This window comes from Phalaenopsis equestris, unplaced genomic scaffold, assembly GCF_001263595.1.
Source record: "Phalaenopsis equestris unplaced genomic scaffold, ASM126359v1 Scaffold000906, whole genome shotgun sequence".
Lineage (NCBI taxonomy): Eukaryota > Viridiplantae > Streptophyta > Magnoliopsida > Asparagales > Orchidaceae > Phalaenopsis > Phalaenopsis equestris.
The window spans coordinates 17,172-35,699 of record NW_018165345.1 but is presented as its reverse complement, the minus strand read 5'-3'; the positions used below and the strand labels follow the sequence as shown (position 1 = coordinate 35,699).

The window sequence follows — 18,528 nt, the reverse complement described above, 5'->3', positions numbered from 1 at the left end:
TGACACTATGGTAGATGCTAATAAACTGGAGCTATATGACATTAGGTTGGAAGCTTTGATCTTAAATCATTTTAAAGACAGTTTTTATCCATGTTATTTTAGCTCTAATTTTACTCTTATAATCTTCAAAAAGCACAAATCAATTCATGCATAGGAAAAGAAAAAAAGAATGTTTGTGGATATTAGATTTCATGTAAATTATCATAATTTGAATCCGTTTAGATTGCTCCCAATCTTTAGAATTTTAGTGTTTATTATAATTTGATTGCTTAGAAGCTTGTCTTCGTTTATCTAATATTAACGAGTGGCATGTACATACATACCATCTAATAAATTTTTGGGATGTTAGAGGTGTTTTTAATTAATTTAATAGTATTCGTAAAGTGCTTATCTTTTCTTTATATATGTTATTCCGAGAATTTGAAATTTGATTTGATTTGGAATCAATTATTTTAATCAATTATTTTACATGGAGGATTATGATGAGTCTTATGATGTTGGGGTTATTCTAGAGGCTTTTATGATACTATATTTATTTATATGTACGAGTTTGTCCTAAACTGATTACGAAAACCTTTTTTTGGTTCATTTTTTTTATTTGATGATTTAATGTCATATTATTTAACTCTTTATATTGTCTCTAAGCACTAGATCCAATCACATGAAGCACTAATATTTTGTTGAACCTATCTTAGGAAGAAAGAAGAAAAATGAAACATCTTTTTTAAGGGAGCAAATTTCTCAAGTAGTTATAATGTGTTAATGTATGACTTCTAGGCCAAGTTCATCATGTGAACATCCTTCCATTTTTTATGTCATTGAGACACTTAAGATGCTTGCTAAAGTATATCATGACTTTCCATTATACTTATAATCCACCAAGCTGCTCGAGGACCCAACTAAAGAAAGATATTCATGTAAATTACAGTTGAATGAAAGGTTCATTAGCTTAGTTATTTCTATGAAAGTAATCAAGGCTAAGTCTTTGAAATGTGATATGGGTTAGTGGTTAATAGGGTTTATGTATTTTGTTATGAATGTTGGACATTCCTAATTTGTATAAATTCTCTTACAGTGTTTGTTTATTTGTAAATTTTTAAACAACCACGTCATCTTATCTGATTTCTTTTACTTTTAGTTGAGATTGTTGTAAGTTTTGCATGATGAGTTTTACTTGTGGCATTGTAGTTATGGATGAAAACAAACCTGATTTTTGTAAGAAGGCCATGCTCCAATTAATGAGTACTACATAACATATTTTTGTAAGACTCCTCCAGTGAAATCAACTTACATTGAAGATAACTAGATTGAAGAGTTGCTTGCATAATTATAAAGAGATTTCATAATATGTTTTGTTATGTCACAAGTAGTCTTTATTGATCATTTACAATTTTTGTAAACTTATCATGGTCTACGAGCCTTTTCGAGAATTATGATAAGAGAACAGCTACGGGTAACACTTTTGATATTATCACACAACGAGTTAATAGGGGTAGCATGTGATCGCTTTCAACATTCTTCTGAAATAATTAGTAGAAATTTTGGCATCGGTTTAGATGCTCTTGTTAGCTTGGCATATGCTAATGTGAAACATGTAGATCCTACTTTTCAGAGTATATCTGCCAGGATATTACATGATCATCATTATATGCCCTACTTCAATGTAAACTCATACCCATGAAATTATATAATTTTTTAAGGTGTTTGAATATGCTTCAAAATATAATTTGTGGTATAGTATTACATTGGGAAAATAGATCGAACACATGTAGATGCTCGTGTTTTAAAGATGAGTGGGTGGCTTACAATGAAAGGGGTGGTTCGCCGACACAAAATGTTATGGAGGTTTTTTATTTTAACATGACTTTCATGTTTGACAGGTTTGGATGGGAAGAAAGTGTGCATGATAGTCACATATTTAAATTAGAACTCCCTATCAATAATACAATTTTTCTATGCCACCTATAGGTACTTCTTAATTCCACCTGTATTAGGTATCTATTTGAAAGTAAATATATAGATATATTATATATATAGTGTAATTCAATAGGGAAGTACTATTTTGTGGATTCTGGGTACCCACTACAATTATGCTTCTTGAAACCATATCTTGAAATAAAATATCTTATCCCAAAATTTATTATGTTATTGAGGCATATAATCTTTCTTTAAGAGATGAGAAAATTAAGATTGATCATGAATATTGAAACAAAAGGTCTTAACGTTCATGTATGTGAATGTCATGCAAGTTGACATGTTGTTTGATGCTAATAAATTGGAGCTATAAGACATTGGTTGGAAGCTTTGATCTTAAATCATTTTAAAGACATTTTCTTATCCATGTTACTTTAGTTCTAACTTTACTCTTATAATCTTCAAAAAGCACAAATCAATGCTTGCATAGGAAAAGAAAAAAAATGTTCGAGGATATTAGATTTCATGTAAACTAATATGAATTCGTTTAGATTGCTCCCAATCTTTAAAATTTTAGTGTTTATTATAATTTGATAGCTTGGAAGCTTGTCTTCGTTTATCTAATATTAACTATTGGCATTTACATACATACCACCTAATAAACTTTTGGGATGTTAGTGGTGTTTGTAATTAATTTAATAGTATTCGTAAAGTGTCTATTTTTTCTTTATATATGTTATTCCGAGAATTTGAAATTTGATTTGGAATCAATTATTTTATATGGAGGATTATGATGAGTCAAAGGATTCCGGGGTTATTCTAGAGGCCTTTATGATACTATATTTTTTTTATATGTACTAGTTTGTCCTAAATTTATATAAGACAATTAAGAAAACCTTTTTATGGGTCACTTTTTTTTATTTGATGATTTGATGTTAGATCCTTTAACTCTTTATATTGACTCTGAGCACTAGATCCAATCACATGAATCACCAATATTTTGTTGAACCTATCTTAGGAAGAAAGAAAAAAAATGAAACTTCTTTTTTAAAGGAGCAAATTTCTCAAGTAGTTATTATATGTTAATATATGACTTCTTGGTCAAGTTCATCATGTGAACATCCTTCCATTTTTTATATCATCGAGACACTTGAGATGCTCGCTAAAATTTATGATGACTTGCCATTATACTTATAATCCACCAAGTTGCTCGAGGACCCAACCAAAGAAAGATATTCATGTAAATTATAGTTGAATGAAATAAAGAAAGATATTCATGTAAATTATAGTTGAATGAAGGGGTCAAAATAGCTTAGTTATTTCTCTGAAAGTCATCAAGGCTAAGTCTTCAAAATGTGATATGGGTTAGAGGTTAATAGGGTTTATGATTGCTAGAAATTCATATTTATTTTGATTTATGTATTTGTTATGAATGTCGGACATTCGTAATTTGTTTAAATTCTCTTGTAGTGTTTGTTTATTTGTAAATTTTTAGACTACCACGTCATCTTATCTGATTTCTTTTACTTTTAGTATAAATTCTCTTGTAGTGTTTGTTTATTTGTAATTTTTTAGACTACCACATCATCTTATCTGATTTCCTTACTTTTAGTTGAGGTTGTTGTAAGTTTTGCATGATGAGTTTTACTTGTGGCATTGTAGTTATGGATGAAAACAAACCTGATTTTTGTAAGAAGGCCATGCTCCAATTAATGAGTACTACATAACATATTTTTGTAAGACTCCTCCAGTGAAATCAACTTACATTGAAGATAACTAGATTGAAGAGTTGCTTGCATAATTATAAAGAGATTTCATAATATGTTTTGTTATGTCACAAGTAGTCTTTATTGATCATTTACAATTTTTGTAAACTTATCATGGTCTACGAGCCTTTTCGAGAATTATGATAAGAGAACAGCTACGGGTAACACTTTTGATATTATCACACAACGAGTTCATCCAATAATTGGTTTTTTTTACTTTTAATGCCCAATTTTAACAAATAATTTATCTTTTCATTGTCTTTTTTAGGTGCTTTTGCCTACATAGCAAACAATTCTTATATGTTTGCATATTTAACATCTATACATTTTATTTATGCACATGTTACTCAAATCATTGAAATTATATCAAAATGATTATTTTTTTACTAACTTTTTAAAAGTGAATTCACCTTTTCATGCATAAGTTTTAGCACTTAAGTTTTATGTATATTTAAGGTGTTTGCATTTGATATGTAAATAAAATATTTGTGTGATATGTATGTAGATTTTTCTTTATTTTAAGCCAAGTGCATAGTTCTTAATAAATAAAATCAAAAATACAAATAAATCACTTATAATTTATTTTATAACTCTTAATAAAGTGCATTTTTAGAGGTTTTAAGGGAGGCCAAGAGTATTATGGCTTGTCATCATGCATGATGAAATTCATGAAAAAAGTTAAATTTGATGAATTTATTATTTTTTGGATCTTTACAAATTAAACTGCCTTCACAAGTAAGTTTTTTTAATTACAGTTTACATACTTTAGCAATCAATATTATTTTGGTGTTTTAGAATGATAATATAAACCCCAATAAATCAAAATAAATAATAAGTTTCTTAATTCACACATATCACATTAGGATGCATAACATAATTTTTTCTCTTTATGTAAATCAAACAAGCATCATTAAGTATTCACTTAACAAGTATTTATAATCTACCATGTTTCTTAGATATTAGTTGGAGATTCTGCTTTTTTGGTATGATGAATCTAAGGAGCTATTTATGCAAGATGTTAGATATAAAAGTTTAGTTGTTATATTGGATAAATTTGGTATATCATAAGTAGACTTTTTGGTTCTAACTAGCTAATTATAATTCATTTTGATTGAGCTAAAAAATTAGATGCATGCCAAGCTAATGACTAAATAATCAGGAGGTATGCTACATCATCAAGAATGGTACAACCATCTGTGAGTACCCATTAGTATAGTGACCCAACACCAACACAAATTATATATGATTTTTTGTTTTGCATAAAATTACAATAAGTGAATCTTTTCATGACATAATATGAATTGTATGCATATCATGTAATGAGATAAACACAAATTTATTGATTTTGATGAAATAAAAAAAGATATAATATTGCAACATAGATATTTTATTAGTAGATATTGAAGAGAATATAGAGAGAAAAGATTTAAATTTATAGTGATTTTATATGCAGACATAAACTGATTTCTAGATCACACAAGAGAAATGATCTACATTATCAATTTCTTTGTGCAACATAATTATTGCAAATCATTCATAAAGATGTGTAAAAAGCAAAAAAAAAAAATTTCTAATAGGAGAAAGTTACAAAAAAATCTATTGTACAAATATAAGTAATTGTGGTTGATGGAAAGAAGGACTGATAAGGAATGATGGTATTTTTATCTTCTATAACAAACTTAAAGATGAATTTTTGTATGTCTTAGGAGAACAATCCATAACATGACTAACATAGATAACCCCTTTAATTCCTTAAATTGAATATTAAACATGTGTGGTATGAAGAATTAATGTCAATTGGTGCTCCAGTCTCTGGTGCAAGTGTGCTAGTTGGTTTCATGCTCTAAACACATGTCTAAATATTTTTATAGATGTTTTGAGTTATGTGAAGCTATCTATAAATTAAAAATAGTAGAATAACAAATAAATGAAGATCTAACATGTGCAACATAAAAAAATTGATGCCAATGATGTGCTCGATTCAGACATAATCGAATTTTTTTTTTAATTTCAGCCTTGACTTTTAGTAAAATTTTTTGTAGGATATTGTCTCAAATTTTGAATACCCCATTTATTTGGTTAGCTATTAGTTGTGAGTCTAAACTGATAAGAAGATATTTTAACATGATTGCTAATAAAAGGAACAATCTAACTATTAGTGTCTCATACTCGGATTGATTATTAGGGGCACTTCAAAATAGAGTAAAATCAAATGATCGTATGTTGTCCTTGTGTGGTTTGTAGAACCATAACCACTGATTTTCTTACGGTTCCCAAATTTCGATCCACACAAAATGTCCAGAGCTTACTTGTAATGCTAGTTTCATCATGAGTTAGTCCTTTTGAGAAATATCCTAGGAAGTCAGCTATCACATGGGTTTTGATCGCTACCTCAATATGTAAATAATGTCAAAGTCACTCAGCTCCACTAAACCTTTTAATAATCTTCCATAATAGTCGAACAACAAAATCTTCAATCTGAGTGGATGGCCTCTTATCGGATTTACTGTATATGATTGAAAGTAAGGGGATAATATCTTTTCTGAGATGATAAAGTATAACATTAGTTTCTCCATGATTACATATCTTTATTCTGTTCCTTGTAAGACTCTATAGTTCAGATATTAAAGTTGTTAAGAGCTAAAGGTTTTTATTCATTCTTGAATATTCAAACCTCACCCTCTCCAAGATTTATTACAAATTCTTATGGAATAGTCACATAAAATTAGGATTTTACTATCTGGCAAATGGTGGACAACAACTTTTTCCACCATCTCACCCTTTATTCTTCCCTGCATACTTCATTTGACCACCACTGCTGAAATTTGACAAACTCTTGAAATAAGATTTCAGGCTTTAAACAAATCTCGTGTCATTTGATTAAAGAACAAACTTCACAAAATCACTATGGGATCAAATACCATGACACAACATCTCATTAAGATTAAAAATCTGGTGGATAACATCATTATTGAAAGGTCCAAAGTGGACACCGAGGATATAATTCTTTAAACTCTATATGACTTACTACCCAGTTACCAAGGCTTCAATATAGCCATTCGCACAAATTTATAACCTTATTCACTTGAAGATTTCTATGCTCTTCTTCACACTGAAGAAAGTTACATTGCTCAATAACACACAAGAATTACCCAGCATACAACAATGTTAACATTCAAAAACAAGGGAGGCTACAACACGGCAAGAAATTCCAACAAGATCCACAAAAATTTCTGAAACATGCAACCCAGCAATTAGTCAAATATGCAACAAAGCGACGCATCGATACCAAGACCTGTAGTAAACTGTTAAATATTCAACAAGCGTGGTCACTTGGCAAGTCAATGTTGGCACAGAAAGAATCTCTAGTATAACCGGCCACAAATTCTTCTGTGACAGCATTTTCAACCAAGGACCAATTCAGTAACAAGATTGGATCCTTGACATCGGTGCAACAGCATATCTCACGCTTCATAACGATCTCTTATAAACTTCTCAACCATATAAAAGCTTAGAACATGTGGTGGTAGGAAATGGACAAAGCTCCAACATTGCACATGTGGTTAATGGAATCTTGCCTACATCAGATCATAAGTTAAAGCTTTCTCTATTATTTAGAGTACCACAATTGTCTCATAATTCAATATATGTTCATAAATTAGCTAAAGATAATAATTGTGTCATTTCTTTTGACACTAATAAGTTTCAAATATAGGACCTCAACACCAAAAAATTTCTACTAGTTGGTATGGCTTATCAAGGTCTTTACCCCATCACGACCTTATAATCTACAATAAGCTCAGATATCTGACATCAAAGACTCGATCGCTCACACAATAAAGCTTTGTCTATGGTTTCACATGTTAATCCTCATTCACTTTTCTTTTTGTACTTCAAAATACTTGGATTGTTATCAAGGTAAAAGTCAAAAAATACCTTTCAATCATAATACTACTAATAAAAATTGGAAATGATACTTTCTGACACTTGGGAAGATTTTTTCCATCCTTCGATATAAGGATGTAGATATTATGTTATATTCATAGATGCTTTTTCTCGAAACTCTTGGTGCATTACTTTACATCACAAATCTAAAACCACTGCTCAATTCATACATTTGCATAAAATGTTACAAAACCAATTTCAAACAAATATAAAATTCCTTCACTCAGATGGCAAAGAAGAATATATATCTAATGAACTAAAAGCTTATTTGCAAGATTAAGGTATTCCACACAAATATAGCTGCCCTTATACCCCCATATTAAATGGGATTGTATGAAGAAAACATCGTCACATTATTGAAACTCTTATAAACTCTTCTAATCTGCCCATCTATCATTGGCCTGAAGTTGTCCTTACTGCTACATATCTTATTAATCGACATCCTTCTACTAACACTCTTTATAAATCACCTTTTATTTCAAAAAAATGAATGAATATCAAAACTTAAGAATCTTTGATTGCTCCTGTTATCCCTGGCAACATCATAATATATTGCATAAATTCTCCCCCCAAACCCCTCCTTGTATGTTTGAGGGCTACAACAGTTAATACAAAGGCTAAAAGTGTTTCGATGTTCCGACAAAGAAATTCATCCTTCCTAACCATGTGAAATTCATTAAAGATATATTTACTACTAAAACATTTTCTATTGCTTCTCTTCACATAGAGTCACAAATCAATTGCCCATCTGCTTTACTTGTTCATATTTCCACTATCCCAATCACTGCTGATTCTTCTGCATCTACCCACCCTATTTCTATATATGTACCATGACTCCTTCACCTACTCAACAACGACACATCTTTAACTCTCCCACTAACCATGAAATGATCGTTTCTTCACCTAATTCCTATACTTCCTCTCCCATTCCCTCACCAATCCCTTCCTTTATACGTAGACAACATACCATGGTTACCACAACACAAATTTGAAACCTAAAACCTATACAAATTTTTGATCTCCAACACAATATCTCTACTTCAAGGGAACCAAACACTAACAGTCAAGCCACCAAATATTCTCATTGGCATAATGTCATGCAAAAGAATTTCAAACACTCCAGCAACAAGGCACATGGAACCTCTTCTCTACTCCTGAAATTCTAACATTTTAGGATGTAAATGGACATTCAAAGTTCAATATAATAATGAAGGCACAAGACATAAGGCTCGTTTGGTTGCTCAAGGATACTCTTAGCAACAAAGGATTTACTATCAAGAGACTTTCAATCTCGTGGCTAAGTTTTTGACAATTTGATTTCTGATTACCTTGGCTACGAACAAACAATGATATTCACCAACTAGATGTCTCCATTGCATTCTTACATGGGAAGTTTGATGACATGGTATATATGAAGCAACCTTAGGGATTCATTGATCCTCATTACCCACGTTATGTATGCAAGTTACATAAGGCAATATACGATTTCAAACAAGCGACGCGTCGATGGTATTCCAATTTTTGCACTTTTCTATGTCAACAAATACTTTAGGCAAGGTTGGTCCTTCTAACCTAATTTAGTAGCACAATAGCATATGAATTTATTTATTAGTATATGTTGATGACGTTCTTATAACTGATAACTGCACCAATAATATTCAGGCAATACTTGAAAAGCTTAGTAAGCAATTTAACTTAAAACAATTGGGCTTGATTTCTATTTTTTTTGGACTCAATATCCAACATATTTCCAATGGTGATCTTTTACATCAAAAACTGTATATAAATATTTTATTACATAAAAAAACATGAAAAATGCTAAACTTGTTCTGACTTCCATGTCAACCATTTCATCAAAATCTTCTGAATCCATAATATTGTTCAAAGATCCCAATTTATACAGACAGATTATATGACCTATTCAATATTTGAATGCCACTCGCCCGGATATTACGTTTTCAGTTAATTATCTTAGTCAATTCATGCATAAACCTACAAACCTCAGTTTCCAACATTTAAAAAAACTTATTTATTAATTAAAAGGAACTCGTGATTATGATCTTGCAATCACCTTTTTTGATCTATGTTTAGGCGCATATGCAGATTCAGATTAGGCCAGTGACCATCATGATCGCAAATCGACTACAGTTTTCTGTAACTATATTGGACAAAATCCAATATCTTAGCCCGCAAAGAAACAACCGACGGTGGCAAAATCATCTATAGAGGCTGAATACAGAGCCATTGCTACCACTACTGCAGAAATACTTTAGCTTCGACAATAAATAGAGGAAGTGATCAAGCAAGAATTATCTCCTACCACAATCTATAGTAATAGCACCTAAGCTATAGCCTAGTGCACAATCATGTCTTCCATGCGAGGACTAAACATATTGAAGTGTTTTATCACTTCATAAGGGATCATCTAAAGGTTCAACATATTTTACTCAAGCATATAATGACTACAAATCAAGTTGTCAACATTCTTACTGAATCATTGCTCATTGTGAGCCATCAATACCTGACCAACAAGCTAATGATCACCAAACATAATCGTTATCTTGAGGGGGTCTAAACGGGTAGGAGCTACTCTCACTTGATTTATCTGTGTTTATCAAGATCCTCACATCTTGTCACCTTCTATGGATCTCACTCTCGTCTTTTCCAGAGTAGCATGCGACCCGTTGGGGCCTGCAAGCAATGAAGATTGTTATTTATTTTATTGTAAAATGACTATTTTAGTCCTCTCTATATTTACTCTTTCGTCATTATTAATGCCTATATATATTGGCACTAATGTATATGAAAATTTAAATCATAACACCTCGTGTGTTAATGTGATTATGATTTAAATCGAACCGAACACGAACACTGTTCACGAGCCGATTTCAAACACGAACAGTTTCGAAAGAGCCGAACTCGAGCCAAGCCTGTTTCGAACGAGCCGAACACGAGCCCAACTTGAGCTCGCTTAAGCTCGGCTCGTTTACAGCCCTACCCACTGCTTTCTTGCCTCCAGGAAGACCCACAAAGTACAGCCCTACTTCTCCCTGATTCAAGTATTGTATGAATCCTCGGGATCCTAAATTTATCAACTTCATTTGGATCCTAACAATAAATAGCAACCATCATATTACATATCATCATGGATGTATAAGATCTAACTTCTCTCTATCATTAAACTAGCATATTTCGTAACTTCACAAATAAGTTTTTATAAAAAAACTCTGATCATTAATAATAATAATAATAATAATAATAATAATAATAATAATAATAATAATATGATATAACGATGATAATGATGATGATTATAAGAAACGAACGCAATTCTTTCTCTTGATGAAGTTGAATAAAAATAAACAAAGACAACAAGTCAAGCTGACGCCTGTAAAATTTATGCAGATGCATTGTTCTCGGTTACGCAGGGTCAATGCACAAGGCTGTACCATTCTGGTGCACAAGTATTCAAATTATAAATTTGTAATGATGCAAGAGGATGATTGTCTTATAAGTAGCAATATTTTGATTGCCTCGTATGTAAATGCACCTTCTTTTACTCCACAGCAGAATACTGGAACGAAAAAAAGAGGAAAAAAATGCTGCAGACTACTCATTATAATAGAAGGCAGTTAGTCCACTAGCATCTCTAATCAATATTTCATTCATTCAATCAAATAGTTAAGATAAAACAGATGGAAATGAAGATTCATTCTACCAAATGAAAATGCCTCAGTTCTTAATTTCCACTTCAACATTTGTCCTAAACCAAAGAAATGGCCAAGGAGAGCAGAGAAGAGAAACTAACTCTGAAGTTCAAACCTACTCAAGCAAACTGAAGCATCTACCATCAACCCTGAATGCTCATATTCCATGACAGAGAGAACTTCTTTCCGAGTGGCAATGCCAACCCACTCACCTCAACCGCCACACTCTTCCTATCTGTTCTTCCATCCAGCTTGGCAATGCCAACCCACTCACCTCAACCACCACACTCTTCCTATCTGTTCTTCCATCCAGCTTACTCTGATCCACTGAAGAAGCATCAGAGAAATGAACGGCAGACAAATCTGAAACTTTTTCCCCATCCACCTCCATCTGCATTCCTTCACCTATGCCTTCCAGCCCTAGCACAGCGATCTTCTCTATCAACAACTTCTCCTTCAAGCTAAACTTCCCCATCTCAACCTCTGACCAGACCTTTACAGTCTTCCCTTCAACACTCGCAAAGAACTCGACATATGTTGCCTCCCCATCGACAAGTTTCATTTCTGGTCGTTCATCATCATCAACATAAACCATGCCTTTGGCATCGCTCTTTGTTGCTCCAAAGGGGAAAGAGACCAGCAGGGAGAAAGGAGTTGTTCTCGCTTCCTTGGTTAGCATCCCCCCACGCTGCATCGGTAGAATGGTGTTTTGATACAAATGCACGTTCACCTCGTTGAGCGGAGCATCGAGGGTCACATATTGGTCATCTTTCGAGATCACGACCTTTGTTGTGTCAAACAAATTATACCACGTTCCAGGAGGAAAAATGGCTTCCACTGTGGTTGCACCTTGTTTTAAAACTGGAGAGACCATCACACTGCTCCCAAGTAGAAACTGAGTGCTCAGGCCATAGGATGCAGTGAAGTTAGGAAATGAGAAGAACACCGGTCTTGCAATTGGTGCACCAGAGATGTGAGCTTCGTAGTTCAAGGTGTAAAAATATGGCAGTAATTTATACCGCAGGCCTAATGCATTCCGAGCAGACTTTGCAACAGACTCCCATTGGTAGAGCTCCTGTCGAGGCGAGGCGAAATTGGCATGGTCTCTTGAGAAGGGATAGAAAGCACCGAGTTCAATCCATCGGTTGCAGAGCTCTTCAGTTGGAGCTGGGTAGAATCCACAAATGTCAGCACCAACCATTGGCATGCCAAATAAACCAAAATTCAATATTGTTGAGATGGAATATCTGAGATCCTCCCAAGTGCCCTTGTTGTCTCCAGTCCAGTGCGCCGAATAAGCTCCTGATCCCACGAAACTCGAGCGGGAGAGAACGAATGGCCTCTTTCCCTCCAGTTTCAGCGGGCCCTTGTTAGTTGCAATGGATTCGGAGAAGCCATAAAGGCTGTGAGCATTGTACTCCAAGACGCCATTGTGATGAACTGCAGTTGGAGCTATAGTTTTGAATCCAATTGGAGCTTGAATCCCGGATGCATTAATTTTGTAGGGAGGATCATCCCATCTTGTTTTTGTTATGTTCTTGCAATCCAAACAACAAACCCAGGGGGTTGGGTTATTGGGTATAGGACATGGATGTGTGGTTGGGACCTTGCATTTTCCGGTGCAAAAATTCGATACTTCGTTCATGTCAATCCAGAGGCCATCTACAGGTACTAGTTTGTGAAACCTTGCGATCTCATCAACCCACCATGATACTCCATTTGGGTTCAAGAAATCAGGGAAGTTAACAGGTCCAGGCCAGACTTGTCCTAGATAGGGCTCCCCTTCATACTTAATGAAAATATCTTGAGCCATTCCCCTAAGATAGACACCATAGGTTAAATTAACATTAATACCTGGATCGACAATGACTACGTATTTCATTCCTTTTGAGTGAATTTTGTCGAGGAAAGCTAACAGCTCGGGACGAGGGAAGTTGATATGGCTAAGTGTGAAGTCTTTTCTAGCATCCATATGATCATCATCAGTCCACATTACATCAAGTGGTATTCGGGCATTGTTGTAACCTTCAACAACCCCTTCAACAACAGACAGATTGTGGTAACCCCATCTGCATTGGTGGAATCCTGAAGAAAGAAATGCAACAATAAAAGCTAAGAAGCCTTTACATTAATACTACCATATAAGAAAAAACAAATAAAAGGAAATACAATTCTAATGTAATTAAAGTGATGATGATAGAAGTTTTGAGATTTTGAGAAGCCTTAATAGTTCATTGAAGGCATCTTTTATCTAACAATAAATAATTAAAGGGAATAAAAGAATTGTGAGCTTTAAGAGTAGAATCATTCTAGTGAAAAATTGAGAAAATCTAAATATTCATCCAATAAGTTCTTGAGTCTCTCCAGTTGTAATCATCTCTCTTTGAATCTATTTAGACTTTTGTAATTGATTCTTTATTGCTAGCCTTGCCCTTTTTAAAACAGATTGTATTACAGAATTAGTTATAAGATAGCTAATGAGTCACCTCCAAAGTTCAAGAGAGCTTTGGCTTGGTTTTAATTGCAAATCTTGGGGTTGTGCCAAGTGAAATTTGGTGGAAATTTGTGAAGTTCGGTTAGTGAGGTTCACTTTCCGTGGAACAAGTAGTATGCTCATGCCCTTTAAGCAAGATTGTGTAAGGGATTTTCCACGTGCTCAAGGAAGTGAAGGAGTTGGACTCGTGCTTTGAAGTTCGATAAGAGGAATCATGACCGGGGCCAGAACAAAAATGATACCAAACAAGCCATAATATTTTTTAGCGTAATATCATTTAGATTTTAAATGATGCATCTAAACTCATTTATACTGATCTATCAAAATCAATCCAATGGCATGACCCTGCCAATATCCATACGTACTTCAACTAGCCGTGGGACTAGTCATTGAAGGCTTTTTTGGAAGAATTTTTTGAGACTTTTTAAATAAATTTTAAAGCATATTTTAATTTTTTATACACGCACGCAAGCTCGCACGCACATATGGAGACAAAGAGGACAGAGATTGCATAATAATAAAAAACATTAGAGAACATAAAAGATTTGTGAGCTTTATGTGTTAAATCATTCTACAAAAATTTAAATAAATGTAGCATATTCATCCAATAAGCTTGAGTCTCTCTGTTTGTTATCGTCTTTTCTCAATCCCTTAAAGCTTTTGTAACTTATTCTTCATTGTATATCCTATCCTGGAATTTTTACAAGGCATTGTGAAGCAAAATTAGGTAGGTTATAGACATTAAGTCACTTGGAATTGTGCCCAATTGAAAGTTAGTGGAGCTTTGTAAAGGTCGATTAGTGAGGAATACTTGCAGTTTCAAGTCTGATTAGTGGAACTCTAATATGGATGAGGATTAAACATGTAAACAAACCAACTAGTGATGAACTACCTTAAAATTTTGATTGTTTCAATTTTGCTGTTTAGCTTAAATTCAATTTCTTGCATAATTAACATGTTCCATTTAACGTTCACATGATACATGTTTAGAATGACCGCATACTATTGTTGTTGAGTAGATTTCTTTATTGCTCTAAAACGTGCAAATACTCATTCTTGACATTTTTTACTTATCATCACCATATCGTGTGTATTTGGATATTTTCACTTGTGTAACTTTGGTGTATAGTGAATAGCTTTATCTTGTGAAGTTACCAGTCCACTTATATGTACTCACTAGCTTCATTTGATAAATTATACCACACACAATCACACACACACACACACATGAATGTACCAAATTCTACCACCATTAACTCAAGCAGAAGGATTCCAAATATTAGAAATTATCCATAGTAACATTTAAATTCATAATTAGCTCAAAATTAGAAAAAACCTCACAACTAAAATCTTCTTTCCACAAAGTCCAAATATTATTAGAAATATTAGCAAAAGCACCAAAGAAATCAATAATCTTAAAGTAAGATAGCATGGCATAAATAATCAACAATGTGATCATAAATATGAAGGCTATCCAAGGCCTTGTAGAAATAAAATTTGGAAGAGAACATTCATTGCCTACTAGGAGGAGAAAATCCATCTCGGATATGCATATGGGTGATTGCATTGCACAAAAGAATCCAAGGCATGCATGACATGTTTAGGTGAAAAATTCACAATTTCTTAAAAGGATGCACGCCAACAACTTTTAAGAAAGGAAAATTTTGGAAAATTTCCCCCACAAAACAATTATCAAAAGCATCTCTTCATATCAACAGCAAAAAATGAGCAAACAAAATATTTTCTTACAAAAACTATAGGGAATTTACATACAAACACACAATACTTTTGTATCTACATATCTAAAACCTAGAGTTTGATATTTACATTTATAACACTTTGTTACCATGAAACTATGCAAGAAAAGGTGTTATTTGCTTTTAAAAGTTTGTAATAGTAGTATTTTTTATGCGATATTAAAGATTAGAGTGTCATGCATGTAAATATGAAAGTTTAAATGTTAGATATGTAAATATATAGAAATTGTGTGTTATCTATGTAAATGCACCACAAACAAATACTCATGGGAAGGACTACCTAGAGACCAGTAAGGCATAGGAGCTGGCCTGCCAATTAAAGAAGTATACTGATCAATAACGTCAAGAGGCAACGGCCCCGAGAAGAAGTAGAAATCAAAGACTCCTCCAATCATCTTATATGTTAAAGAGCTTCCCCTATAGAAAACATCCATGCCATTGCTATTAAGCAGCAAGACTGCATGAGTAACAGCCCCTCCATTCCCATTCCTCAAGTCCACGTAAACAGGATGAGAGCCATAAAGATCCGTATTAAGATTAATGGCAGAAATATCAGTTGTATATAAAGTATAAGGATCATTTGGCTGAAGACGAATTCCACCAGCCTGTGTATTCTCACCCAACCCATAGAGTGAGCTACTATTAGGCAATCTGGTGGATATCTCCAGGTACTGGTCCTTGAAGACAAGGTTGGAATAAGGGTCTTCAGCCTCAGAAGTTGAGTTGAAGAGTGTCTCTCCATTGGATCTCCTCTTGACTGCAAACCCAAATGGATCTGATATGTAGCTGAAAATGAGCTCTTCACCTGAGTACTCTGAGGTCTCGAAGGAAAAACTTGAGAGTTTCTGGTTTGAACTCTTCAATGGTGGAGGCTTCTCTCTTGGAAGCAAGTTGTATGGAACTTCCCATCTCTCATTCTCTGCGTCAGTTATATGAACTCTCAACCGGCTTCTCGTTTCATGTCTGCATCGCATTCAAAAATTGTTTGAGAAGGAGAACACAAAAAGATTGTTCGGTTCACAATTGAAATGAAATCCTAAGTATCTGAGCAAGTTAGCAAATGGTGCTTGATTTAATAGCATTGGCTATAAGGATTATCTCTTTTGTTTTTTCCGTTTCTTTCCGCCATCTACATAAACAGATGAGAGAAATTGGAGAACAATTAATTAGAAGATCAAAAAATATAAATCCAACTTGTTAGAAAAATCATGAAATATACACAATCAGTAAGCCATATATTATTTTAAAATGTCATTGAACCCTGATTCCAGCAACTTATAAAAAGAAAAATTAAACCCTAGTCATGAAAGCATCTTTCCCAAATTTTATAATGCAGACAATCAAAAGAAGGGTAAGAAATCCTTAGTGAAAACCAGAAATTTATGAAAATGAAAAAGAAAAAACGCTTAAATTAAAAAAATAAAAAAAGCATATCAAGAACGGGAAATTTGTCAAGCAACTAAAGATCAAGCTTGTGATAACGCATAATCTAATGCCTTTTGGAACCCATATAAGATCAAGCAATGCTTGTGTAAAGAAAAAAGCAAAAGAAAAAAAAAAGAAAACGAATAAGAACAAAAGGGACTTTTCAGCTTCCACTTTACTGTATATACTGTGTTCTTACTTCACAAAAAGCCTCAAATGAGGTACATCAGGGCCATAAGTAGAGGTGCCCTTCTTCAGTAGGAGATGTCCGATAAGCCCTCCACCATTAGAATCCTCTTCAAGAGAGACCAAGCGGTAGCCATAGCCAATGTTCGGAGAAAAAACCGAAAGGCATGGCTGAAGAAAAACTTCGGAGAAGAAGACCGACACAAAGAAGAAGAAGAGCATTCTCTCTCCCCCTCCACTACCCAGCCAATGAATTTGTTAAATTGTCAGTAAACTTATGAACTTGATGCAGAAAAGAGCGGACGGGATATACGAAGACGATGGACCACAGTAGCCGAGGGCACGTGATACTGTTGCCTTTCAGGCACGTTATCACATATTGTTTTAAGGGTCGGAAATTTCCTCATAAAATCTATCAATCACTCCCTTTGCCGCCGAGGATCCGGGAAAAGTCCATGATGATTTCAAAATGGCTCTTTTTTGAATAAAATGGAAGGCAATTTCTTTTTGATATTAGAGGTATTTAAATCTTCGGTGGGCAAAAAAATATTATGTTCGGAGTTCGGAGTACGTAATATTTGAACAACGGATGCAATATAATGGGCGCAGCAAAAAAAAAAATTTGTGTCGATATAATTTGTGTCAATATATCGCTTACATAATATTTTTTCGTGATTGGGGGTTGTATGCAGTTTGTGTCGATATATCGCTTCTGTTATTCGGACATAATATTTTTTCGTGATTGGGGGTTGTATGCAGCTTAAAGTGCTAGAGAAGTTCTTTAAAAAGTTCTAGTAAATATTATAAAATTAATTTTTTTTGAAAAAGTTTAACTACAGCTTTCTAATAGCCACCGCAAGTAGTAAAATTTCATGAAAAAACACAGCTTTTAGCTGCAATTTTTGAAAACGCAGACAAAAAATTATTTTACAAAATATTAAAAAAATGTGGTGAAGCACCACACAGTTGTGGCACCGCCGACTGAAACAAATCCGAAGGCATCAATAGATATCCCTCCAAATCTAATATTAAATTTTAGATTTCTTTTTTTATTTTAGTTATTGAAATAAATTTAATCACGAATTCACATGCAAAATACTCAAGATCTCGAACTAGCTATGAATTTAGCTCAAAGATCATTAATCATTTAAAAATTGATTCAAATTTTGTCCTGGATAGAGACTGGATCGAAATAAATGAGTCGAGCTATAAGCCGAAACTTTGGATCAATTTTTTTTTGAGTTGATTGTGAGTCATACATGAATCGGCTCAAACTAACTTGAGATCAACTTGTAGTTTTTTTTTTTATTTATTTATGAAAATTATATATGGGC

General features: G+C 33.5%; 1 protein-coding gene across 1 annotated transcript; it reads right to left on the bottom strand.

Moving 5' to 3' along the window:
- Positions 1-11,210: 11,210 nt before the first annotated feature.
- On the bottom strand, positions 11,211-17,651 carry LOC110032286 (alpha-xylosidase 1). The gene is made up of 4 exons (XM_020735860.1): positions 17,208-17,651; positions 15,864-16,546; positions 11,607-13,417; positions 11,211-11,544 (listed from the first exon to the last, which is right to left on the bottom strand). The coding sequence occupies exons 1-4, from the start codon at positions 17,414-17,416 to the stop codon at positions 11,476-11,478; spliced, it is 2,772 nt and encodes a 923-aa protein (XP_020591519.1). The 5' UTR covers positions 17,417-17,651; the 3' UTR covers positions 11,211-11,475.
- Positions 17,652-18,528: the final 877 nt, after the last annotated feature.

Coding starts and splice junctions, on each gene's coding strand:
- LOC110032286 (XM_020735860.1), bottom strand. CDS start 17,416: ATGCTCTTCTTCTTCTTTGTGTCGGTCTTCTTCTCCGAAGTTTTTCTT. Junction 16,547..17,207: donor CATTTGAGGCTTTTTGTGAA/GTAAGAACACAG, acceptor AATGCGATGCAG/ACATGAAACGAGAAGCCGGT. Junction 13,418..15,863: donor TATGCCTTACTGGTCTCTAG/GTAGTCCTTCCC, acceptor TTCTTTCTTCAG/GATTCCACCAATGCAGATGG.